This window comes from Phyllobates terribilis, unplaced genomic scaffold (genome assembly GCF_046119375.1).
Source record: "Phyllobates terribilis strain yellow unplaced genomic scaffold, ASM4611937v1 Scaffold_5__5_contigs__length_657084704, whole genome shotgun sequence".
In the NCBI taxonomy this organism is placed as follows: Eukaryota; Metazoa; Chordata; class Amphibia; order Anura; family Dendrobatidae; genus Phyllobates; species Phyllobates terribilis.
The window spans coordinates 88459706-88487633 of NW_027362765.1; the positions used below are offsets into that span (position 1 = coordinate 88459706).

General features: G+C 41.4%; 1 protein-coding gene across 1 annotated transcript; it reads left to right on the forward strand.

Annotated features, from left to right (window-relative positions):
• Positions 1-7209: 7209 nt before the first annotated feature.
• On the forward strand, positions 7210-26934 carry KCNJ2 (potassium inwardly rectifying channel subfamily J member 2). Its single transcript, XM_073682534.1, has 2 exons — positions 7210-7352; positions 19370-26934. Exon 2 carries the CDS (start codon positions 19606-19608, stop codon positions 20881-20883), a length of 1278 nt encoding a protein of 425 aa, XP_073538635.1. The 5' UTR covers positions 7210-7352; positions 19370-19605; the 3' UTR covers positions 20884-26934.
• The last annotated feature ends 994 nt before the right edge of the window (positions 26935-27928 follow it).

Below are 27928 nucleotides of genomic sequence, written 5' to 3' on the forward strand. Positions count from 1 at the left end.
TATACAGCGGAGCTGTGCCCTCATATGTAGCAGAGTTGTCCTCATATGTAGCAGAACTGTGTCCTCATATGTAGCAGAGCTGTGCCCTCATATGTAGCAGAGCTGTGTCCTCATATTGCATGTAGCAAAGCTGTGTGCTCATTTGTTGAAGAGCTGTGTCCTCATACAAAGCAGAACTGTAACAGAGCCATGCCCTAATATGTGGCAGAACTGCATCCTCATAAGTAGCAGAGCTGTGTCCTTATATGTAGCAGAGATTTGTCTTCATATGTAGCAGAGATGTGTCCTCATATGTAGCAGAGCTGTGTCTTCATATGTTGCAGAACTGTGTCCTTATATGTACAAAACTGTGTCTTCATATGTAGCAGAGCTGTGCCCTCATATATAGCAGAGCTGTGCCCATCATATGTGGCAAAGCTGTGTTTATCATATGTAGCAAAGCCGTGTCCTCATACGTAGAAGAGCTGTGCCTTCATATGTACCAGAGCTGCGTCCTCATATACAGCGGAGCTGTGCCCTCATATGTAGCATAGTTGTCCTTAGATTCAGCAGAGCTGTGCCCATCATATGTAGCAGAACTAAGTCCTCACTTGTAACCGAGCTGTGTCGTCATTTGTAATAGAGCCGTGCCCTCATATGTAGCAGAGTTGTCCTCATATGTAGCAGAACTGAGTCCTCATATGTAGCAGAGCTGTGTCTATCAAATGTAGCAGTGCTGTGTCCTCATATGTAGCAGAGTTGTGTGCTCATATATAGCAGAGCTGTGTCCTCATATGTAGCAGAACTGTGTCCTCACATGTAGCAGAACAATGTCCTCATATGTAGCAGAGCTGTGCCCATCTTATGTAGCAGAATTGTGTTCTCACATGTAGGAGAGCTGTGTCCTCATATGTAGCAGATCTGTGTTCTCCTATGTAGCAGAGCTGTGTCTATCAACTGTAGCAGAACTGTGTCTTCATATGTAGTAGAGCTGTGTCCTCATATATAGCAGAGATGTGTCCTCATATGTAGCAGAACTGTGTATTCATATGTAGCCATATGTAGCAGATCTGTGTCCCCATATGTAGCAGAACTGTTTCCTCATATGTAGCAGAGCTTTGTGCTCATATGTAGCAGAGCTGTGTCATCATATGTAGCAGAGATGGGTCCTCATATGTATCCGAACGGTGTCCTCAAATGTAGCAGAACTGTGTCCTCATATGTAGCAGAGTGAGTGCTCATATGTAGCAGATCTGTGTGCCCATATGTAGCCGAACAGTGTCCTCATATGTAGCAGAACTTTGTCCTCACATGTAGCAGAACAATGTCCTCATATGTAGCAGAGCTGTGCCCATCATATGTAGCAGAACTGTGTTCTCACATGTAGGAGAGCTTTGTCCTCATATGTAGCAGAGCTGTGTCCTCATATGTAGCAGATCTGTGTCCTCATATGTAGCACAGCTGTGTCCTCGTATGTAGCAAAGCTGTGTCTATCAACTGTAGCAGAGCTGTGTGCTCATATTTAGCAGAGCTTTGTCATCATATGTAGCAGAGCTATGTCCTCATATGTAGCAGAGCTGTGTCTATCAAATGTAGCAGAGCTGTGTCCTCATATGTAGCAGAGTTGTGTCCTCATATGTAGCAGAACTGTGTCCTCACATTTAGCAGAACAACGTCCTCATATGTAGCACAACTGTGTCCTCGTATGTAGCAGAGCTGTGTCTATCAACTGTAGCAGAACTGTGTCTTCATATGTAGCAGAGCTGTGTCTATCATATGCAGCAGAACTGTGTACTCATATGTAGCAGTGCTGAGTGTAAACTAGTTACATCTTGATTTGTAATTTGGCTCTGCTCATGGTGATCTCACAAGGTCTTATTAATTTTTACATAGGACTGCATGTGACATTTCAGCATTATCATAGCTCTGTAAATCACCACTGCATACCACACAAACGGTGTAATGACAATGTCAGCTCTGCTACATCTCCATTTTTTCTTTTCTGGATCTCGGTTGTAAACACGCTAGTCTTTCATTAAGAGCCCAGAAAAACACACCTCCAATTAGCTGGTATTAATAGGTATACGCAGGCTGCAGCAACAGATGTTTCGCTCACGGTGGTCAACATTGGAAGCGCGGTCACGTCACAGCATATAACTAACATGTTTTATTCGTCCTCCACAGGGTCAAACCCCACGGCATGTCTGTAGGATCTGTAGCATTGTTCATCCTGCGCTTACTGATTCATGAACAGAATGCCAAAACTGCAGTGGGAACTAACACTGCCATGTAGGTGAGACCTATAGTAGTGCTCATCCTGAGCACCCTGGTTTTTGAATATAATTCTAAAAAATTAAAGAGGGTGAAATGTCTGGATCGCTAATTGCCACTATGCTTCAGGGAAGGAAAATAAAGGATTGTGTTTATCTAAGATATCTGGGTCAGTAGACGATCAAAATGATCAAAATGAAAGTGCCACAAACTGCCGCACACCTTGTGTAATCGGATCAATTATAGACACACAGGTCGGATTTACATCGATCGCGCTCTCCTCTCCCTCCGCAGCGCACAGAGTAATGCACTTATGGGCAAAGAAAAAGGGGTAAATCCAGGATGGCCGGACCCTCGGGGCACTATAGCATGAGCTACAGATGTAGCAGAGCTGATCTGGTCCCTAAACAACATGTATTGGGCAATGTATTGATGATACCATCTGAATATCATAATATCAACCAGCTACATCTCTATGAACTACTATATATTAGTTTCAAATCCTGCAAGACATGTAAGTGCAGCCTCCATAGATCAGACTTATCAGACTTTTAAGCATAGTTGCAATGCTCTGCGTATCATCACACTTTTCTATCATAGCTGAGATGCTCTGTGTGCCCTGATACCTTTCTATCATAGCTGTGATGCTCTGCTTGTCCTGACACCTTTCTATCATAGCTGTGATGCTCTGTGTGCCCTGACACCTTTCTATCATAGCTGCGATGCTCTGAGTGTCCTGACACCTTTCTATCATAGCTGTGATGCTCTGAGTGTCCTGACACCTTTCTATCATAGCTGCGATGCGCTGTGTGTCCTGACACCTTTCCATCATAGCTGTGATGCTCTGTGTGCCCTGATACCTTTCTATCATAGCTGTGATGCTCTGCTTGTCCTGACACCTTTCTATCATAGCTGTGATGCTCTGTGTGCCCTGACACCTTTCTATCATAGCTGCGATGCTCTGAGTGTCCTGACACCTTTCTATCATAGCTGTGATGCTCTGAGTGTCCTGACACCTTTCTATCATAGCTGCGATGCTCTGTGTGTCCTGACTCCTTTCTATCATAGCTGTGATGCTCTGCTTGTCCAGACACCTTTCTATCATAGCTGCGATGATCTGCGTCCTGACACCGTTCTATCATAGCTGTGATGCTCAGCATGTCCTGACACTTTTCTACCATAGCTGCGATACTCTGCATGCCCTGACACCGTTCAATCATAGCTGCGATGCTCTGCATCCTGACACTTTTCTATCATAGCTGCGATGCTCTGAGTGTCCTGACACCTTTCTATCATAAGTACAATGCTCTGTGTACTAACGCCTTTTTATTATAGCTCCGATGCTCCGCTTGTCCTGACACCTCTCCATCATAGCTATAATGCTCTGTGTGTCCTGACACCTTTCTACTATGGCTGCAATGCTCTGCATCCTGACACCTTTCTATCATAGCTACAATGCTCTGTGTGTCCTGACACCTTTCCATTATAGCTGTGATGCTCTGTATATCCTGACACCTTTCTATCATAGATGCGATGCTCTGTCTTTCTATCATAGCTGTGATGCTCTGTGTCCTGATACCTTTCTATCATAGCTGCGATGCTCTGTATCCTGATACCTTTCTATCATAGCTGCGATACTTTGTGTCCTGATACCTTTCTATCATAGTTGCAATGCTCTGTGCCCTTACACCTTTCTGTCATAGGTGCGATGCCCTGCGTGTCCTCACAACTTTCTATCATCACTGCAATGCTCTGTGTGCTCTGACACCTTTCTATCATAGCTGCGATGCTCTGCGTGGCTTGACACCTTTCTATCATAGCTGTGATACTCTGTGTCCTGACACCTTTCTATCCTAACTGCGATGCTCTGTGTCCTGATACCTTTCTATCATAGCTGCGATGCTCTGTGTCCTGATACCTTTCTATCATAGCTGCGATACTTTGTGTCCTGATACCTTTCTATCATAGTTACAATGCTCTGTGCCCTTACACCTTTCTGTCATAGGTGCGATGCCCTGCGTGTCCTCACAACTTTCTATCATAACTGCAATGCTCTGTGTGCTCTGACACCTTTCTATCATAGCTGCGATGCTCTGCGTGTCCTGACTCCTTCCTATCATAGCTGTGATACTCTGTGTCCTGACACCTTTCTATCCTAACTGCGATGCTCTGTGTCCTGATACCTTTCTATCATAGCTGCAATGCTCTGCATGTCCTGAGTCTGACACCTTTCTATCATAGCTGCGAGCCTTTGCTTCTCCTGACACCTTGGTATCATAGACTTGTGGATGTGGCAGAGTTTGTCACCTGGTTCCCTTTTCACCCAGTGGATTCCCTTGCAGTCCTGTGTGCTACACTGCAGTATGGGCCAGGACTCTTTGTCTCCCAGTCTATACTGATGAGTGGCACAGAACTTCCCAACCCCAGTGCCAGGGAGAGTCCACATTTCCCATAGTTCAGTAATATCATGGTGCCCTGTGCCAAATGACAAACTCAACAGCACTACACCTGCCCTCTCTCAGCCCCACACTTAGCAGATAAAATATACAATAATTAATTGCGATATCACTATAACCTCAGCTACATGACTAACTCAATTCTCCTGCATATGACAAACTCAGCTCTGCTTTTTCTGTAGGGTTTTTATTCTTACATCCAATAAACCTGGAGATTTCTCCCAAAGTTTCTAAGAGATCCATAGAATTTCCGATATCAGCAGGTAATGTACTCACCGTCGGCATTTACTAATCCATCCGTGTTCTGCACCGATAATTAAGGTTTTATACAGATGTAGCAGAGCTGAGTTTGTAATAAGGTCTCTCTCTTGGGTCGAGCTGCTGCTTTATCGCTGAGTTATCGGAATGTAAAATCAAGTTCACCTCTGCAACATTTGTCCAGAAACATGGATTTGCATGCCCAGATGTAGCTGAGTTTGTTAACCTGGTAGAGATGAGTTGCTATTTTGGAAAAAAAATCCTCATGATTTCACAATGATTGCACTAGGTTAGATAAATGTGCACATAACAAGCCCGGCTCTGCTACATCTGCGTATTGCACTAACCTGAGTACTAACACTACCGGAACTATTGTTCTGCATGTAGCAGAGCTGAATTCCTTCATGTGCTGTTATAGCGTCACTAATAAGTGCTCCTGCAGTCCCATGTAAATCCACACCTATCTACATATCTATGTAGTCACATTAAATAGCGCAGCCGCTATATTATGTCGGCACCGAAACTATCCCAGAGGACAAACTGAGATGGCAGTCCTATGTAAAAGCACAGCTAACACCCTGTGGGCTGTGCCACAGGACATAGTTGGCTTGGCAGTCCCATGTAATAGCAAAGCTAACATGTTATGCTGTTTCCAGGACTGTCATAGAACATAGTCGACATTGCAGTCCTATGTAAAATCTGTGTGAAATGAAAAAAAAAAACACTTTGCACTGCTACCGAGACAGTGTCATAGAACATAACTAGGTGTGCAGTCCTATGTAAAAGCACAACTAGCACATTGTGCCATTACCTGGACTGCATTATATGACATTGTTGTCTTTGCAGTACCATGTAAAATCACAGATATTACTTTGTGCTGTTACCAGGACAGTGTCATAGGACACAATTGACTTTGCAGTCCCATGTAAAAGTGTAGATATTACATTGTGCTTTAATTGGGACTATTTCATAGAACATAGCTGACTTTGCAGTCCTATGAAAAGCACTTTGCGCTGTTACCCAAACTGAGCCACGGAACATAATCAACGTTGCAGTCCTATGTAAAAGTATTGATATCACATTGTGCTGATACCATTACTGTTTCATAAGGCACATTCACCGCTGCAGTCCTATGTAAAAGTATGCATGTAAAATTGGGTTGTTATCAGGACTGTATCACAGGACATAGTTGGTTTTGCAGTCCCATGTAAAGGCTTAGATATCTGATTGTGTTGTTACTCTGATTGTTTCATAGGACATAGTCAATTTTTCAGTCCTATGTAAACATATAGATATCACATTGTGTTGTTATCAAGACTGTTTCATAGGACATTGTCAACTGTGCAGTCCTATGTAAAACTATAGCTAACATGTTGTGCCGTTACCTGGACTGTTTCATAAGACACAATTTTATGTGCAGTCCTATGTAATTGTACATCTATCACACTGTTCTGTTACCAGGACTGTTTCACAGGATACAGTTGACTTTGCCGTCCTATGTAAAACTATAGATAACATACGGCTTTGTTACCAGGACTGTTTCACAATTGACTTTGCAGTCCTATGTCAAAGCATAGATATCTCATTGTGCTGTTGCCAGGGCTGTTTCACAGGACATAGTCTACTTCCCAGTCCCATGCAAAAGCACCTTACGCTGTCACTAGGATTGTGAGGCTCTGCAGTCCCATGTAAAAGTATAGCTAGAACGTTGCACTGTCACTTAAGACTGTATCACAGGACAAAGTTGACTTGGCAGTCCTACGTAAAAGCATTGTTAGATTCCAGGACAAAATTGACCTAGGTAAAATCCAAGCTGGCATGCTCCGTCGTTACCAGAGGACATAGCTGACTTTTCCGTCCTATGTAAACAAATGACAATATCACGTTGCGGGGTCCCAACGTGTTAGAGTATAGGGTTAAACTTGATGGACTTGTGCCTTCTTTCAACCTTAAAACTAGGATAGACGAAGCCGACTTGGCAGTCCTATGTAAAAGCTAGCTTGTTTGGATGTCACATCGGTATAAGTGTGCGGCGCGGAGCGTGGATTGTTTTGTCGCTCACGCAGCCTCTTCTCTTCCATCTGTTCTTTGCACTAAACTTCCCCTCAATGAGCTGCTGAAAGCTGGCGCAGCCCGACCCTCAGCTGTCACTCAGGCCGTCCCCTGGCGCCTGATTGGCTGCGCGCAGCACCTATGGGTGTCGCAGGCCGGCGAGCTATTTAAGAGCACATGGCTTGTTAAGAGATAGGCAGAGGATGTGAATGATCGCCCAGCGAGCGATCCCTGGGATTACTGGGGCTGGGGAAAGCTTTGGGATTGGCGATCCTTATAAATGCCGCTGGATCTTATTTATCCCCTGGGTTACAATGTGCTCCTCTGAACTATAAGGTAAGTCGACGCCAGGGTCGGTGCCAACTATAGAACATACAGAGGTAGCAGAGCTGAGTTTGTCATCTGGCACCGCTCGTTGCGGAATTAACAAATTCAACTGGGAAGCATCGGGCTCGATGTAGCAGAGCTGACGAGATTGCTATACATCCGCATTCGGTTTACGCAACAAATATTTTGGAAAATGACAAACTCAGCTCTGCTACATCTGCCTTTTTAAAGGGTAGAGACGTAACAGAGCTGGTGTCAAACTCAACTCTGCCGTATTGCACCCTTCAACTATTCTTCTATTCTCGCTGAAGATGTAGCAGAGCTGATTTGCAGTGGAATTACGAGTTTGCAAGGCAACTACAATTTTGGTCAACGACAAACTCAACTCTGCTGCATCTGTCTTGAAATATAATTCTGACTTTATCGGTTTACAGAAGTAACTTTCTGGTCAATGACAAACTCAACTCTGCCGCATATGAATTCTTTTGCGTGCCGATATAGCAGAGCTGAAGTTGCTGTCCAATTTGTGACAGAACAAAAATTGGGACAGATGACACATTCAGCTCTGCTAAAACTGTGACAGTATAGTAGGGTCTTTGGAACAAAAATTGTGACAGATGACAAATTCGGCTCTGCTATATCTGAAGCCAATATAAATAGAGTTGAATTTGCTGTGCGGATTGGGAGTTGATAAGACTATGTAGTCGGTTTACAAAGCGAAAAAATTGACAAACTCAGATCTGCTACATCTGCCCCGAAGTGGAATTCTGTGAGTTAAAAGGAAAAAGTAGTCAGTTTATGGGACCAAAATTGTGACAAATGACAAACTCAGCTCTGCTACAATGGCATCTAATTAAAACGATGTAGCATGTGTACATGTTGATAAGTTTAGATGATCACGTAGGAGTTTTTTTTTTACCGCCAGACCTTTGAAAAACCTTATAGTACCAAATGACAAACTCAGCTCTGCTACATCCATTCAGAGCTCTTTGTTATTTCTTTACCTGCCGGAGAGAATTTCTAGATACTTCTCATCCAGAATCTGCCGGGCTATAAATACCCGATCTCCCTTTGCAACAGTTGGGCTCCGCGCAGCATCTGTTCGCGCGCGCAGCAGCTGCGGCACACGGTAGCTGGGATTTCTTAGGGCCACGTTCACACGTTCAGTATTTGGTCAGTTTTTTACATCAGTATTTGTAAGCCCAAACCAGGAGTGGGTGATAAATGCAGAAGTGGTGACGTGTTTCTATTATACTTTTCCTCCGATTGTTCCACTCCTGATTTTGGACGCCGTGACTTTAAAATATCCATAAGTTGCATCATGTCACTTCTCAATGGTGACAGCTGAAGCAGTAAACTGCAACTGCTGAGGATCCTAAAGTGGTCATGTTCCCCCTTTAGGCATAATGGGGTATGATTAACGCACTTCCTTAGAGATGAGTTTGTCATTTGGCACAACTCATGGTGATATCACAATGTATTTTCTTACATAGGACTGCAGATTTGATCAGTTCAGCTCTGCTGCATCCTGATGTCATTGCGGTGGTAGTAGGATGCATCTGCGGCTTTGTCATCTCATCCTCAGATGCGGCTGTCTGTCTTTCTCACATGTTGGCGAACAGATGTCCGCAATGAATCCGAAATATTTGTGTGTTTTTAAAGGGCCGGTACAAGTTAATGCCAGGGGGTATCGAAATGAGATTATGTGGAAGGGACAGCTGACAATACATGATATTGGGTTGTCAGTGGGAGTGTGTGTAGTTTGTAGGCTTTGTTTGTTAAATGTAACAGAGCTGGGTTTGTCATGTGTACAAAGTTGGGTTTGTGAGATGCAGAGCTGGGTTTGTCAGATGTACAGAGCTGAGTTTGACAGGTGTATAGAGTTGGGTTTATCAGGTGTACATAGCTGTATTTGTCAGATGCAGCAGAGCTGGGTTTGTCAGATGTACAGAGCTGGGTTTGTCAGGTGTACAGAGTTGGGTTTTTCATGTATATAGTGCTGAGTTTGTCAGGCTCAACAGAGCTGGGTTTGTCAAGGATAAAAATCCTAATTTCGTTGGATGTAGCAGAGCTGGGTTTGTTGGAAATAGCAGGGCAAATCAAAATGACTTTGTTACTATAGCGTATAAGGTTTGCAGTCTTCACCATTAACATAAACAATTTCAGCTCAGCTACATCTTAACTATTGCTTGGTTTGGGGCAGGTACTGAGGCTTGGGATCCATGCATTTGCTATATACAGATATAACTGATCCAAAAAAATGTGACTGCAGGTAAACCTACTACACAGTGGAAACAGTTACATGACAAACTCAGCTCTGCTACACGCATAGTGGTATAAACACATAGACACAAGCATTTACATATCACATGTGCCCAAGTGAACCCAACACTGGCCCGCTGCTCGCTGGTGGCACAGGTGCTGTGAGCAGGACTCACATCTGTTACTTGCAATGTTGCTGAATTCGGAGGTAGCAGAGCCTCTACTGTGCTGATGTAGCAGAGCTGGGTTTGTCATAGAGTGTTGGGATAGCTCACTGGTCTAAGATACCTCTGAAGATTTGCCTGCTGCCTTATGGAAAGCATTGCATGTTCTTACAGTGGATTGTGCCACATGACAAACTCGGCTCTGCTACATCTGTATATATTTGGCAGTGGATGTTTACAGCAGGTTGGCTGGAGGAGGCAGCGTACAGTAGCGGTGTAGCCCCAGCGTAGCAACGTCTACATGTGTGGCGTCATTTGGGGATTTGTCTCCATCTCTCAGGGCTCGCCAGGTCTCTGAGATCTGCTGATATATGCAGCGCTGCCCCCCCAGTACACTAATCCGAGCCCACCTCTAAAGGTTACATAACACTGGTACAGCAGAGCTGAGTGTGCAAATCCATTAAAGAGGAGGAATATGTCATTTTTACCCAAAAAACACAACTTTGTCACACGGCACAACAAAGTGAACTCTGCTACATCTGAACGTAGCATCGTAAGAACTTTTGAGCTCATATTCTTCAGATGACTGCACATGTACAGATGACGCATTTCTTAACCTGACACACATAATGTGATGGTATACTGGACTGGTTTATATACAGATGTAGCAGAGCTGAATGTGTTATAACATGTATGCCACCTGCAAATCAGATTCTAGGTCTCTTGGTAACACCTCTCATATCATCTGACTGTGTGGGTCATCCTCAATGACAAAATTCAGCTTAGTTCCATGTGACTAAGTCAGCTCTGCTACATCAGAGAACCAGCTCTGCTACATCGGAGAACTAACAATGAGTTTGAAATGGATAAAGATCATGGCTACGTGTCGGGGCTGGATTTTGGGTGGCTTAGGATGGTCTGCTGGTATCTAATACCCCGTGCCCCTGGCATTATTCTGCACTGTGCATGCAGTCTACACTTCCCAGACATGCGGAGGGACCAGACTTTCTTGTTCAAGTTCTGGCTAAACACTAGAACAGGAACCCCGGGGCCAAATTGCAGCAAATAATCCTCCCTGGGGTTACTGCAGAGCTGGGATTGCGCTGGGGCGCCGGAGTGTCACCTGGGACCTATAATATGGGTGTAGCAGAGCTGGGTTTGTCATCTGGCGGAATGTAAAATATATATTTTTCACATGGAACTTGGCAAAATTCGAACTAATTCAGAACTGAATGACTAACTCAGCTCTGCTACATTATTTTATATAGTAATGGTTACGGCATGCTGAGAGTTGTAGTTTCACAACAGATGGGGGACAGTGGTGTCATGTCTAACTACCCTAATCCATAGAATGCATTACCCCATACATTACAACTAAATGTAGTTGAGCTGACTTTGTCAGGTCCACCAGAGCTGTGTTTGTCACTTCCCACTACTCCCCATGATTTCATTAAAATGCATAAATAATGCTGTCTACAGTGTTACCGTACAGCTCTGCTACATATCCTACCGCTACATATCCTACCGCTCCCCACCTCCCCCATCCAATCTAAGTCCTATCTACTTAGCGGTAATCCTCATTATTACATAATACATTAATATCGACCAGAAATGAACTCATTTCCAGTTCTTCATCATCTGGTTGTAGCAGAGCTGGGTTTATCGGGTGTAGCAGAGCTGGGTTTGTTAGGTGTGGCAGACATGATTATGTCATAGAGCAGTAATGAATGTGACAGTGAGCTACTAGGACTGCAAGTAAAACCACCACAAATGGACTCAGCTCTGCTACATCTGTCATTGTTATTGCATCAGAAAGAATCGGCAAAGTTTATGCAGTCTCTGATTGGATAGGACACGTGTGTATGTGTGTGTGTATATATATATACACACACACACAAACATATATACACACACATACATATATATATACACACACACACACATATATATATATACACACACATATATATATTACACGCACATACATGCACATATATATCTATATACATATATATTAAACATGCACATATACAAATACACACATATATATATATATAGATACACACAGACACACACATATATATTCATAGGCACAAACATACATATACACACATGTATGTATGTGTGTGTTTGTATATACATGTGTGTATATGTATGTTTGTGCCTATGAATATATATGTGTGTGTCTGTGTGTATCTATATATATATATGTGTGTATTTGTATATGTGCATGTTTAATATATATGTATATAGATATATATGTGCATGTATGTGCGTGTAATATATATATGTGTGTGTGTATATATATATATGTGTGTGTGTGTCTATATATATATGTATGTGTGTGTATATATGTATGTGTGTGTGTATATATATATATACATACACACACATTTATCTACACACATACATACATACTGTATATGTACACACACAGACACACACATATAGATATATATATTACACACACATATACAAACCCACATATATATATAGATACACAAACATATATCTACACACACATATATATATATATACACACACATATATACATACATGCACATATATATAGATAGATACACACAGACACACGCACACATATAAATCACATACAGACACAAACATATATACACACACACATACACAGGACATACACAGTTATAAATGCACACACATACACACATATAAATCACACACACACACATAAACACATATATATATATTCACACACACAAATATAAATATATACATATACACACACATATCAACACACAGTACACATAAATACATATATATACACACACATATATATACACACAACACACACATTCACACATATAAATCACATACAGACACACACATATATACACTCACACATATATAAGCACACACATGCACATATAAATATATGCAAATACACACACACATATATATACACACAGTACACACAAATAAATATATACACAGTACACACATATGTATATACACACGCACACACATATGTACGCACAAATATATATATATACATAGTACACACATACGTACAGTACAGACCAAAAGTTTGGACACACCTTCTCATTTAAAGATTTTACTGTATTTTCATGACTATGAAAATTGTACATTCACACTGAAGGTATCAAAACTATGAATTAACACATGTGGAATCATATACTTAACAAAAAAGTGTGAAACAACTGAAAATATGTCTTATATTCTAGGTTCTTCAAAGTAGCCACCTTTTGCTTTGATGACTGCTTTGCACACTCTTGGCATTCTCTTGATGAGCTTCAAGAGGTAGTCACCGGAAATGGTTTTCACTTCACAGGTGTGCCCTGTCAGGTTTAATAAGTGGGATTTCTTGCCTTATAATTGGGGTTGGGACCATCAGTTGTGTTGTGCAGAAGTTTGGTGGATACACAGCTGATAGTCCTACTGAATAGACTGTTAGAATTTGTATTATGGCAAGAAAAAAGCAGCTAAGTAAAGAAAAACGAGAGGTCATCATTACTTTAAGAAATGAAGGTCAGTCAGTCCGAAAAATTGGGCAAACTTTGAAAGTGTCCCCAAGTGCAGTTGCAAAAACCATCAAGCTCTACAAAGAAACTGGCTCACATGAGGACCGCCCCAGGAAAGGAAGACCAAGAGTCACCTCTGCTTCTGAGGATAAGTTTATCCGAGTCACCAGCCTCAGAAATCGCAGGTTAATAGCAGCTCAGATTAGAGACCAGGTCAATGCCACACAGAGTTCTAGCAGCAGACACATCTCTTCAACAACTGTTAAGAGGAGACTTTGTGCAGCAGGCCTTCATGGTAAAATAGCTGCTAGGAAACCACTGCTAAGGACAGGCAACAAGCAGAAGAGACTTGTTTGGGCTAAAGAACACAAGGAATGGACATTAGACCAGTGGAAATCTGTGCTTTGGTCTGATGAGTCCAAATTTGAGATCTTTGGTTCCAACCACCGTGTCTTTGTGTGACGCAGAAAAGGTGAACGGATGGACTCTACATGCCTGGTTCCCACCGTGAAGCATGGAGGAGGAGGTGTGATGGTGTGAGGGTGCTTTGCTGATGACACTGTTGGGGATTTATTCAAAATTGAAGGCATACTGAACCAGCATGGCTACCACAGCATCTTGCAGCGGCATGCTATTCCATCCTGTTTGCGTTTAGTTGGACCATCATTTATTTTTCAACAGGACAATGACCCCAAACACACCTCCAGGCTGTGTAAGGGCTATTTGACCCAGAAGGAGAGTGATGGGGTGGTACGTCAGATGACCTGGCCTCCACAGTCACCAGACCTGAACCCAATCGAGATGGTTTGGGGTGAGCTGGACCGCAGAGTGAAGGCAAAAGGGCCAACAAGTGCTAAGCACCTCTGGGAGCTCCTTCAAGATTGTTGGAAAACCATTTCCGGTGATTACCTCTTGAAGCTCATCAAGAGAATGCCAAGAGTGTGCAAAGCCGTCATCAAAGCAAAAGGTGGCTACTTTGAAGAACCTAGAATATAAGACATATTTTCAGTTGTTTCACACTTTTTTGTTAAGTATATAATTCCACATGTGTTAATTCATAGTTTTGATGCCTTCAGTGTGAATGTACAATTTTCATAGTCATGAAAATACAGAAAAATCTTTAAATGAGAAGGTGTGTCCAAACTTTTGGTCTGTACTGTATATACACACACACACACATATATTTCTACATACACACACACACACATATACTGTATATATATCCGGTACTGATCAATCCTTCACCTATGGAAAACATGATGGGGCGAGACAGAACTAAATGTAGAGTGTGAGCTGTTATTAATAGGAGGGGGACCGGCAGATCGTGGAATTCGAGCACATGCTTATTATTTTAGGAAGTCGGCGGTTTACTTCTCCATTCTGCAATTTTCATTCATTCTGAACTTCAATAATAGACACCAGAGAGGGGGCGGCAGGGGGTGGGGGCATCCAAAATTTTCCGCCCAGCTGGGAGATCAACAGGGCAACACTTTATATGGAGGGAATAGTGGAAATCCCGCTTCCCCATCAGCAACTGTATATTCCAGTAACCTCATGTGTCAGATGTAGCAGAGCTGTGTGTGTCATCTGGCATAGGCCTATGATACATCAGAATGTGTAGTTTTTTTCTCCCCATACACTAAAAAAAAAAAATCTAATTCAGCTCAGCTACATCTTTCTAGGTGATTTTCTGAGAATTTCAGCAACAACACGATTCATATAGATGTAGCAGAGCTGAGTTTGTCATCTGTCACAGTTATATTGGAAACTAGAATGTGTTTTTTATTTTTTTCATATAATTAAAAAAAATCTAATTCCGCTCTACCACATCTGGGTTCATGAGTTTATGAAAGTTTTAGCAGCAAGATGATTTATTAAGGTGTAGCAGAGTTGAGTTTGTCATTCGGCGCAGGTCTGCGGGATATCAAATTTTGTCATTTGGGATTTTACATATGATTAAAAAGATCAATGACAAACTCATGTCTGCTACATTGGAATACATGAGTTTATCAAGATGATTTATAGAGATGTAGCAGAGCTGAGTTTGTCATGTGGCACCCATCATACCCAAATTACCATTTGTTTTCCTGTGGATTTACACAAGACTATAAGTACATTTATGACATTCTCCCAAAGAGGTTGTATTTTTTATGCATGTATTTGGGATTAAAAATCAATTTTCATCAAAAATGTTGCACCTTTTGGGCTTTTACAGGCTCTTTGTTTCCCTGCACTTTCAACATTGATGTGGTCATAAATCAGCTGAGAGGAGCTTAGAAAAAGACAGATAAAAGACTTACAAATTCCCCGTCATATGGAGCTCACTGACTAATTCTCAGTTAACTCATTCTGCAGCCAGGATCACACAAATGCAACACAGAGGCTACAGGAGGAAAACCCTGCAACATTTTGAATGAAACCCAATAGCATGGAGATGTCACACATGATAGAGCTCTAAAGTGACAAAATCAGCTCTGCTACATCTGCTGTTTACATCTGCAGATTGCTCCTGGGCTTCCTTCCCTTCTAGAACCTGTACATACTGTATCTCCTGCACTGGTGTTGGTAGCTGCTCTGGGGTCTAGTGTCTGGCTGCTCTGCTGTGGAGCAGTGGGAGTTTGTCATGTTTGTTTGCTTTGTGCTGATAAGGATCACAAAGGGAACAAAGTGTGGAGATGAAAATAGGATGTGAACAGCTCTCCATGTGCTACTTGCCAATGTATGAATGCATACAGATGTAGCAGAGCTGAATTTATCATCAACCTCCACATTTATTCATTTTGCTAATGCTGAAGGTTAAAGGGATTATTTTGTTATTTTATTTGGACATTTATTCTTCAGGTTAAACAGTGTATGTGCATGTTTGTATATATGTAAATCTGTGTGTGTGTGTATATCTCACATGCTCAGCTCTGCTACATCTCACACTCAACTCTGCTGTGTTATAAAGATAGAAAAAAGAGTTACAAACTCGACCCTCATATGGAGCTCACTGACTAATTCTCAGTTAACCCATTCTGCAGCCAGGATCACACAATGCAACATATAGGCTATAGGAGGCAAACCCTGCAACATTTTAAATGAAACCCAATGGCATATACACACACACACACCGTGTATACATCGTATTAGCCCCCCTCATCACATTTATACACACATTGGGGCCATCGCACTCTATATAAGGGGGTTGTGGAAACATCATACTATATGTAGGCAGCTGTGGCGCCTCATACTGTATATAGGGAGCTGTGGGGACAACATACTATATATAGGGAACTGTGGGAACATCATACTATATATGGATGGGCTGTGGGGACATCATACAGTATATAGGGAGCTGTGGAGCCTCATACTATATACCGATGAGCTGTGAGGACATCATACTGTATACTGGGAGCTGTGGGGACATCATACTGTATACGGATGGGCTGTGAGGACATCATACTGTATATAGAGAGCTGTGGGGCCTCATACTATACACCGATGGGCTGTGGGGACATCATACAGTATATAGGGAGCTGTGGAGCCTCATACTATATACCGATGAGCTGTGAGGACATCATACTGTATACTGGGAGCTGTGGGGACATCATACTGTATACGGATGGGCTGTGAGGACATCATACTGTATATAGAGAGCTGTGGGGCCTCATACTATACACCGATGGGCTGTGGGGACATCATACTGTATACGGATGGGCTGTGAGGACATCATACTGTATATTGGGAGCTGTGGGGAAATCATACTGTATATGGATGGGCTGTGAGGACATCATACTGTATATAGGGAGCTGTGGGGCCTTATGCTATACATGAATGGGCTGTGAGGACATTATACTGTTTAAGTACAGCACATGCACACATGCATATAAATACACACATGTGTGTATATTTATATGTGTCAGTGTGGTGGGGGTGGCTACTAGGATCCCCTACAAAGATCACCTGTTATCAAACACCCCGTTTTATACTTAAATGCCCCCAAAGAGGTTATAAAACACAATCCCTTTAAGGTTATTTCTATATGCAGTCCTATGTAAAACTATCAAAACTGAAATTTCCAATTGACAAACTCAGCTCTGCTCTATGAGCACAGTCACTTACAAATCTACCTAATAAGCCTGGGAATAGACATGCGGACATTACCGCATTTCTATAGTCACAAGTGTAGAACAAATAGCGATCTGGCATTCACAGATGAAGCAGTGATGAGTTTGTCATTTCATTCAGCACATACTGTGGTAAAATCGTGATGTGCAGAAAAGTTGTGTTCTTCATCGAATGACAAAGCACATCTGGTACAACATCTTAACCATGACAAATTCGGCTCTGCTACATCACGTTCCAACATTTGGGCTATGGCTATGTACTGCTGCTTGACCATTCACACATACTTGCTTTTCCTTCTCATTCTAACAGACCTGGGCAGTACACGCTATATACAGATGTAGCAGAGGTGAACCTGACATTTATTATTTTCCTCTGTACAATGGATATAACAGTAGTTTTGCCAGTTCTTCTTTGTTAAACCACCAATATGAGAAGTATTTTTTCGCCAAATGACAAGCTCAGCTCTGCTACATCTACCTAAAGTCAACAAACCCATTTACCATTTCCACGACAGCCCTTTAAAATCCCAAATAAATAATAATAATAATGCAGGACCAAAATTGCTGTACTTACTGCAAACTGCTGCAAGACATCCAGTAAGTGATCCAGCACTGGAATCAGAGTCTCTGTCACTACTTTACGCTGCAGAATCCCTTTAAAAGTCTGACAATGAGCCTCATACATCTCACAGCTGAGGGTTTGCTACAGTTGTATCCAGTCTAGACAATCCTCATGTTATCATCATCATCATTATCATCATCGGATTGTTACAATGCATCAATCTGGTAGCTTGGCTCACAAATTACCTAGAATGGATACAATTGTAACAAACCCTCAGTTGTGAGAAGTTTTTTGGGCGGCTGGAAAGTTTTCAATTCACTGTCAGTAAGCAGAGATCCTGAAAATGTTACGCAATTTAAACATAGAATGAATTAAAATTAATTCCAGAACATTCCTTTAATTCCACTATGTAGCAGAGCTGGGAGTGCGGTTGCCGTAGGTTTAAATGCAGATCTATGACCATAGATAATACTTAGTTCTTCTGTATCTGCAATGGAGCAGAGAGGAGTTTTTCATCTACCAAGATCTGTTCTCTAACACAGCAAATAAACAGTTAAAGCTTGTATAAACAAAAAAGGATCTGCGCCACCGATATTTATAGGCTGTATCTGGTATTGCAGCATAGTCTTGATGATCTGAATACTGCAATACCAGGCACAGCCTATGGACAAGAGTGGCACTGTTTTTGTAAAAGTAAAAAAATATATATATTTTTTCTGCTATTCTACAGCTCCTTTACAATGTCAAACTGGTCTCTGCTACATCGGATTGAAAGCATTAGTCAAAGAGGTCAGGCATCTATTAAAGGCAAGGACAGCATGTGCGTGAGAATGCAGGAGGTGAATGAAATCTGAAAGATGTCATGTGAGGGACACGGCCATTCTTTGGGGTCATCTTCTGGGTAATGATTCTCACAGGAACTGGTGTGTCACCAGGGAGGGTTGCTGAGCGACATGTCATATATATGTGTTTTATGAATAATCCTGTGCACCCTGTAGACCCTCCTGGGTGGGCCATGCCGCGAGGATTTACAGGTTAGAGTTGATCATTTGCTCCTCCAGTAGATAAGTACCACCATGCTCTTGCTTCTGACCATACCATGCTTATGCTTATGACCATCCCAGCATTGCACTGACAACCTCGGCTCTGTTACATCTGTTTCAGAACTTCATGTAATAAAGCAAATAATTAGCAGCAGTTATTTTAGTTTGCATTGTGGCCTCATGTGCTCCTTAAGGAGCCTTGGGAATTGGACAAGGTGAAGCATCTGCTGCAGCTTGGACTCAGGAGGAGATCCAGCAGGAGATGATATTAATGGACTTGTTTGCATACGGCAGGAAGGAACATGGAGAAGGAAGGCTTATGTTACCACTTCCTTATGCTTTGACATCAAAATCTTTTCTTTTTCTTGCAGGACATGACATCAGGGTGACAATGAGAGCCTGCTGACATCCCCTCCTCATGCCAGAAGACCTTCCTTGGTAGCAACCAAGGTCCTTCCGAGACAGGAACCTCTCTGATACTATACATATATTTTTTTTTTCCCCCGTGAGTGTTCCCTTTGAGCCTTCAAAACTGTTTCTCCAAAGAGTTTTGCAGAAACTAAGACTGTTTTCTAAAGCAGAAGCACCGCAGTCCTCAACTGAAGTGATGGGCAGCGTGCGAACCAACCGCTACAGCGTTGTGTCTTCAGAAGAGGACGGAATGAAGCTAGCCACCATGGCGGTTGCCAATGGGTATGGAAATGGTAAAAGCAAAATCCATACCCGGCAACAGTGCCGAAGCCGATTCGTCAAGAAAGACGGCCACTGCAACGTTCACTTCATCAACGTGAGCGAGAAGGGGCAGCGCTACCTATCCGATATCTTCACCACCTGTGTGGACATTCGTTGGCGATGGATGCTGGTCATCTTCTGCTTGGCTTTCATACTGTCTTGGCTTTTCTTCGGCTGTGTCTTTTGGTTGATAGCTCTTCTTCACAATGACTTGGGTGCTCCGGAAAATCACAGATCTTGCGTCACCGAGGTCAGGAGTTTCACAGCAGCCTTCCTCTTCTCTATTGAAACCCAGACAACCATTGGCTATGGATTCCGATGTGTCACTGATGAGTGCCCCGTGGCAGTGTTCATGGTGGTCTTCCAGTCTATCGTTGGCTGCATCATCGACGCCTTCATCATCGGTGCCGTTATGGCTAAAATGGCCAAACCGAAAAAGAGGAACGAGACTTTAGTTTTCAGCGACACGGCCGTGATAGCCATGAGAGACGGGAAACTCTGCTTGATGTGGAGGGTGGGCAATCTCCGAAAGAGCCACCTTGTGGAGGCTCATGTCCGAGCCCAGCTCCTCAAGTCTCGTATCACGTCTGAAGGAGAGTACATCCCCTTGGATCAGATAGATATCAACGTTGGCTTTGACAGCGGCATTGATAGGATTTTCTTAGTTTCCCCTATCACAATTGTTCACGAAATCGACGAAGACAGTCCACTGTACGACCTTAGTAAGCAAGACTTGGACAATTCTGACTTTGAGATAGTTGTCATATTGGAAGGAATGGTGGAGGCCACAGCCATGACCACCCAATGTCGGAGCTCCTACCTAGCGAATGAAATCTACTGGGGTCACCGCTATGAACCCGTCCTTTTTGAAGAAAAACATTACTATAAAGTAGACTATTCCCGCTTTCACAAAACTTACGAAGTGCCCAATACCCCGGTTTGTAGCGCCAGGGACTTAGCGGAAAAGAAATATATACTTTCGAATCCAAATACTTTTTGTTACGAGAACGAAGTCTCGTTGACGAGCAAAGAGGAGGAAGGCAGTGACAATGGTCTACCGGATAGCATGAGCACGGACATGCATCCAGATATGGACCACCAGAACCAAGTTTCCCTCGACCCTAGGCCGCTGAGGAGGGAATCTGAAATATGACTAAAAAACTGCTACCTTCAGCTGGTCAACATAGCTGGTCAATGTGCATCGCTGAGCAGGGGCCCAATGCGGTTTTCAGATCTCGGTACTGTTGGACAGGGGTGAAAACGGCGCTCAATGACGTTGCAAAAAAAGGTGTAGGCTGTGGTGATCTAAACTGGAACTTATATACTGGTGTTCCACGTCACTGAGCTCACCCCCCTCACAATGCACTGTTAATTGTGATAACGGTGCGACACAGGGAGAAAAACAATCTCAAAAACATCTTGCAGGACCATCTCTTGAAGGCTTCTCGCTCCACCAGATGTTCCTGGTGATATAAAAACAACGTAAAAGGACAGGCAGCTGGGATTATAGAGACAAAGCACTAAAGTATAACCAGAAGGCACATAATGTAACATAAATGATGTTTGTTTTTGAAAGAAAATTGACAAAACTTGAACTTGCAGACAAGCTCGTTGGGTTTTCAACTTCTCTCTTTTTTTTTGGGGGGAAATATTGGGAACAAGTCCATTTTTAATGGCATAACAATAGGCAAATCTCTGCCTTAAATTCTAATCTGCTGCTATTTTACACACACCCTGTCGATTCTACTGTGGTGTTTTGTATTGTTTCAGTGTTCTAGACGTACAGTGGGGTGGGACAGGACAGGGGCAAGAACGGCCATTAAGGTGCTGGCCAAAAAAGTGAAAGCCAAATAACATTTTTTTTTGTATTTGAACTATGTTCAAACACATATGATACGTTCACTTTAGGGAATAACGCTGCGATCTTAGTCCTCTTAGTATAGGGTATATTTTTATATGGGGAGGGAGGAGGGAGTTAAAAAGATCGAAATCAATACCAAAGAAAATTCAAAAATTGTGTTCAAAACCACTGCTCGCTGGGAATTCTTCTTTTCAGCAGCAATGGAAAAGCTTGCTGCTAAATAATAGTTTAGGATATGAGATATAAGGGATGGTTGGTATTTTTGTCTGTATCTGCCTACCTTGGGGGCACAACAAAAAAAACCAAAAGTGTAACACATCTGTTACTTAAGTATAAGTCAAGTGTGCTGAAGACGTTCCAATTTTATGGAAGTAGAATCGGCATATTCATTAGCGCTTAGGTCCTGTGAAGAAGGCCAGGGCTGAAGAGCTTAGATCGTATTTTTCGTTATTTTTGCTTTTCAAGGATACTCAGGGGCAATTAGAATTGTTGCTTTTGTTGCATGGACTGACTTAATGTCTTTGAGAATGAGAGATAGATGCTATGTATCATCATGTGGATGTGGGTGTATATTTCCATAGATAGTGCAGAGGCCATGGGTGGATTGATCTTGTATCAAAAATAAATTGGAATAAAAAAACATATTTGGAACTGAAGGAATTGGAAAAAAAAATGATTATTTGGCACGAAGAACTCCGTAAAGGAATCTGTAATATTTGTAAAAAAACAAAACGGGAAACTGAATTTTTTGATTCATTCCTTTAGTTTGGCTGACGACTCTTTGGTATGAAGAGCCATGTGCGGGCCATATTGACATTTTTCTCTTGGTGACAGATGAGGAGGACAGTAGGACAGTTTCTATCCCACCCGGCACACAGCTTGCACTTGACATAATTTAGCCTTTTAGAAACGGAGAGGCACAAACAAACCTCTGAGTCAGACTTATGACATCTATGGGGGCAAAAAAAGTTACAATAAATTGGGATTAACTTCACTGTTGTGGATAGTTCTGAACCACATTACCGTTCACCAGTTTTTTCTACTATATTTTTTTGAATCCCAAAACTTTGAGACTTTATAGTTATCCAATACATCTAGCCGAAGATGCAATGGAAAAGGGTGTGAGCTACGTGTTTTAAATCGTGTCTGTTAACAGTATGCCATTAAAAATCACCTTGTCCTGAACTATAGTCGCTGAAATGTAATTCTGTGAAAGGTCACTCTTCAAAACAAAGAAGGTCATACCTAGACTCTTGCTCTGGTCTTCAGTGGCTGATAGTAGGCCATATTTTCTAGATCATTTTAGATGAACTTATCATGTACATAAGGGTATCTCCTCCTTATATGGGGGTCTGTGGAAAGAAGGATCCAAACCTAAGTCAGTTAACTTGCTCCTTCTCCATTGTTCTCTCCACAGGCTCTATAACTTTAGTAAATGAGAGATAGAAGACCAAATTGATGGTCATGAAACCCATCTATTTGATTAAGGGTGTCCATGGTGGGCCAAACAAATAGTAGGCTCTCTTAGTTGTTTGGGAAGGTAGAAAAAAACTCTCTGCTGGGTATACCCTTGTATGTACTATGCTCGAGTATGGAAACACATAAAATATGGTCTTCTTAAGGTTACGGTTGACTGCCATTAACCGATCGGTCAATGAATTGACCAAAAGGTTTCATGAAGGATTTACTGTGTTGGGTTATAGATGGATGATATGTTGGAGAATAATTGGTCCAGGCATGAGGATAAAGGGGGAGGGGGTATTTTTGAGACATCCCAGATCTTTCAGTCCATGGTCTGCTATGGTTGACCGCCAATGACCAGTTGGTCAATAAATTGGACAAAAAAACTTCACGATGGATTTATTGTGTTGAGTTATAAATGGATGATATACTGGAAAATATTTGGTGCTGGCATGATACGATTAAGATTTTTAATAGATCTCGGGTCTACCAGTCCATGGTTCTTTGCGATTGACCACCATTGATTGGTTGGTCAATGAATTGGACAAAAATAACAATGGATTGACTGTTTGGGGTTCTAAATGAATGATATCATGGAGAATATTGGTCCCAGTATGATAAAGGTAGGATTTTTGAGACATCTCAGGTCAATCAGTCCATAGTCCACTATGGTTGACCGTCATTGACTGGTCTGTCAATGAACTGGACAAAAAAAATCATGATGGATTGACTGTATTGGGTTATAAATGCGTGAGATCATGGAGAATATTTGGTTCTGGTATAATCAGGGTAGAATTTTTGAGATATCCCAGGTCTGTCAGTCCATGGTCTGCTACGAAGGAACAAAGTCTATACTCTAGCACCATGGTTGTTAGTCGAGACGCTATCTGCTGCTACACACATCGTTAAAAGGGAAGACAAAGCAATACCAAAGAGTGTTTTTGTGAAAATACAACCTTCTAAATTGGGTCAATTCTGTAAGTCGAATATTTTACCTTTCGCAATCGGTAGGAAGATGTATCTCCTCTGTGACGCCTCCTTTTGCTACCTCCCACCGCTATATACAAAAAGTCGCATTCCAGCTATTCGAGGCCTGATGTAGTGCTTAAAATTAGAAAGTTTCTACCCCCTCAGTCACATCTTAATTGCATTTAATTAAAATACACTAGACTAAATATAGATCGTGTGATAAGAACAGCCGTTCCTATAGGAACCTGAACGCAAGCGTTCGGCCGACGAGCTGACGATTGTGAACACAAGGAGTTTTTCTCCTTTTTTTTTTATTTTTATTTTTTTACATCAGAGCTAAATGATACTTGAACTAGCTGGAAATGTCATATCCATAACATACATGACTATAGCCATTCATTTTACGAAAAAAAATGGCGGTCTTTAGTCACAGAGGATGAACTTTATTTTTTTTTAAGTCATTTTACAAAATAAATAAATAAAGTGGGGAATTTGTTACAAAAAAAGCACAGTTTTTGGTGCCTGATGCAAGTAACGAACGACTTAAGTCTTACTTTTAAAACTATATTAGTCGCAAACCAGTCCAGAACTTGAAAGAGGCTGCTATGCACTTTTAACTATTTTTTTTTATCCCTTTTATTTTTTGTTTTAATTTAGAATGATTCTTTGTCCAAACGCACACAAAACATTATGCCCTAAAGGGGTAACAAAGCCCTCTCCTCTGTTTCCTTTCATTTTAAGAGTACAATTTTTATAATACTAATCCATATTTTCTGTATTTAATGCCAAATGTAAATAATATGTTAAAAAAAAGGAAAAAAAAAAGAAGTAAAAAATGTAAAAATTTCATAAAACATATGATAAATAAATAAAAAAAACACGATATGCCAATAGAGGTATAAATAAAGTGCAGTGAATTCTGGGAACAGAGACCTAGAATTTAGATATTTACAAACCTCAGACTGTCTCCGATGTTATGGACGTATGTTATTTATTTAAGCATGGTCTTTTCATTTTGAAAGTGTTTTTTGTAGGTTCTACCATTTTTAATGTTAGTAGCTTTTTTTTGATGTTTATGAAGTTTTTTGTTTTCTTCTGTTTTGGATGCAAAAACCCTTTGTCTTTACCTTGCAAATTTGCACTTTTTTTAATCAAAAGGGAAATATATATTTTTTTAATTTAATATTTCATATTTTTATTTCCATCTCCAAGATCTTATCACAATATGTAGTAAGTGTGATAATAATAATAATAGCAAATACCTCCAATTAAATATGTAGTATAGTTCGTCTGATTAGCTATGTTGGTTACCCCATGTGCAGGGCACTGCAGAACTACTAAGTAACTAACTGTCACTATGTGAGTGGTCATAACCATGGATATCTAAGCTACTGCAATGTCCTGCACATGGGGTAAGTGACATGGCTAATCAGAAGAACTATACTACATTTCTAATTGAAGGTAACAATATTAGCAAATACCTCCAATTAGAAATGTACTATAATTCTTCTAATTGTGTAGGGCATTTTGCTTAGGTATTGATGGATATGAACACTCATATAGTGACAGTTAGTTGTCAGTGGCCATATCTATGGATACCTAAGCTATTGCAGTGTCCTGCACATGGGGTAAGCTACATGAGTGTTCATATCCATACATAACTAAGCAACTGCAATGCCCTGCACAATTAGAAGAACTATAGTACATTTCTAAATGGAGGTATTTGCTAATATTATTACCTCCAATTAGAAATGTAGTATAGTTCTTCTGATTAGCCATGTCACTTACCCCATGTGCAGGGCATTGCAGTAGCTTAGGTTTCCATGGTTATGACCACTCATATAGTGACAGTTTGTAGCTACTGCAATGCCCTGCACATGGAGAAATCAACATACCTAATCAGAATAACTATACTACATTTCTAATTGGAGGTGTTTTCTAATATTATTATTATTGCACCTACTACATGGTGGGATAGGATTTTGGAGTTGGGACTACCCCTTTAAATTTGAATTCAAACAATCTTTGATATTTTTGAATTTTGACAGTTAATTTTTGCATTTATTTGTAAACCTTCTTCTCTACGGGACAATGTGATGTACGTCCTAACGCAAGGCACAGGTGACTCTGTGGCATCTCTATGAGGGGCTGTAGACCGTGAAGCTGGATCTAGCTAATATAGATGTTGCTGTTGTATTATACATTTATTACAAGTCCCCCCCTTTTCCTTCCTGAAATACTTGAATTGGGACATTTGAATGATGTCTTAACCCTAATGATGTGGCACCCTAGATTTTTTTCTTTTTTGCAGCATCCTCATAGAGAAGGCAGTAAGATCACCTAAATACTCATAATCCTGTTTTTATGACCTTTTTATGGATTTTTTTAAATTGAAGTCAAGACCATGCAACAAGGATGCGATTACTTACTAGTAAGATTAATAAGTAAGCTAATCACCTTCCTTAATTTCTATATATTATGCAACGGGGTAAGTTATTCTATTTATTAAACATTATGTATTAAATCGCGGGATGCAAAATTTTTTCTTTCTTTATTAAATATTTCTACCTTACGGTAAAGACAAAGGGTTTGAAATCGCGAATTTCTTAGTCTAAGAAGTGATAAGATGTACTGTAATGTCTTTAAACTCTGGTTGTCCCTTCCTTGTTAAAAGGGGCGATGGGTACAGCCTGGTCACCATCTTTAGCCAATTTTTTTTTTTTTGGGGGGGGGGGGGATCGGTTTATGACAATCAATGTAAATAATTTTTCTTCTTTCTGGTTGTATCCTTTTTTTTTATTGTATCAAAGTCTTCCTGAAATGTACTGCACAGATCCTGGATTGTACAGATTTTTTTTAATAATATTATGTCTTATTTTATTATTTGTAAAATAAAATAAAATTTTGAATAATTGCGTTTCTGGAATTTTTTTGTTGTGGGGACAAGTTAAGAAAGGGTTTAGATAACTCATTTGAATTTAATTATTTTTAAATATTAGTTTACAAGTTATAGGTGTATTCGGTGTACCTTTCCTACTATAGACAAGGCAGAGGGGGAGACTTCTGCTGCAGTCAGTTTTCTTACAGCCGGACACAATATGTGAACAGAAGAAATGACAACATGGTCGTTCTTACACACATATGATTTCTTCAAATATTTCTCATTTGATACTGGGGGAAATCAGACTCTCAGCACCCCACCCCCCACCGATCAGCCGATACAGGTGTAGCTGTCAAACGATCAGCAAACCATGGTTTGGCCAATAGCTATCTATTGTGTATGGGGGGCTGTAGACAAGGGACCAGTCATGCAAGGTGTGGGAAAGATTTAGTGCAACACAAAGGGAAGAGGAAAAGGGAGCCCAGACTCTAGGGAAAGGGGGGAAGTGGAGACCTCCTTGGTTAATCTAGCGTCACCCTGTCTCCCCTAATGTCCCTGTATTGGCTCTTCACCAATCGCCGCACGCGTGATTCACCCTGTCTTTCCCTGGCATATGGCTAAGGCTAGGGAAGGGAGGAGATGAGCACTAGTCGATCTCCACTAAACACTATAGACTACAGGGGTGGACAAACAGGGGGAAATTGCTTAGCTTTAGCCGAACTCCAGACAAATGCACACATGTCCTATAGCTCTAGAGAGGATGAAGTACTGCTCTTGCTAAAGCATTCACAAGTAGTAATGAATATCGCTAGCACCTCCCTCTGAAACACAGGAGTTATTTATACACCCAAGCAGGGTGTTAATTAGCCAGAGGGAGGTAGCCACTGGGTCCTACAGACGGTCTCTAAGAAGATGTCTGTAATGCCAAACGTAGAGATCTCCTGCAACCAACTGCAGGGCGACTGTCTGTCACCTCTGACACACCCGTGACAGGACCCACTAAATATGTCTGGTATAGATAGAAAG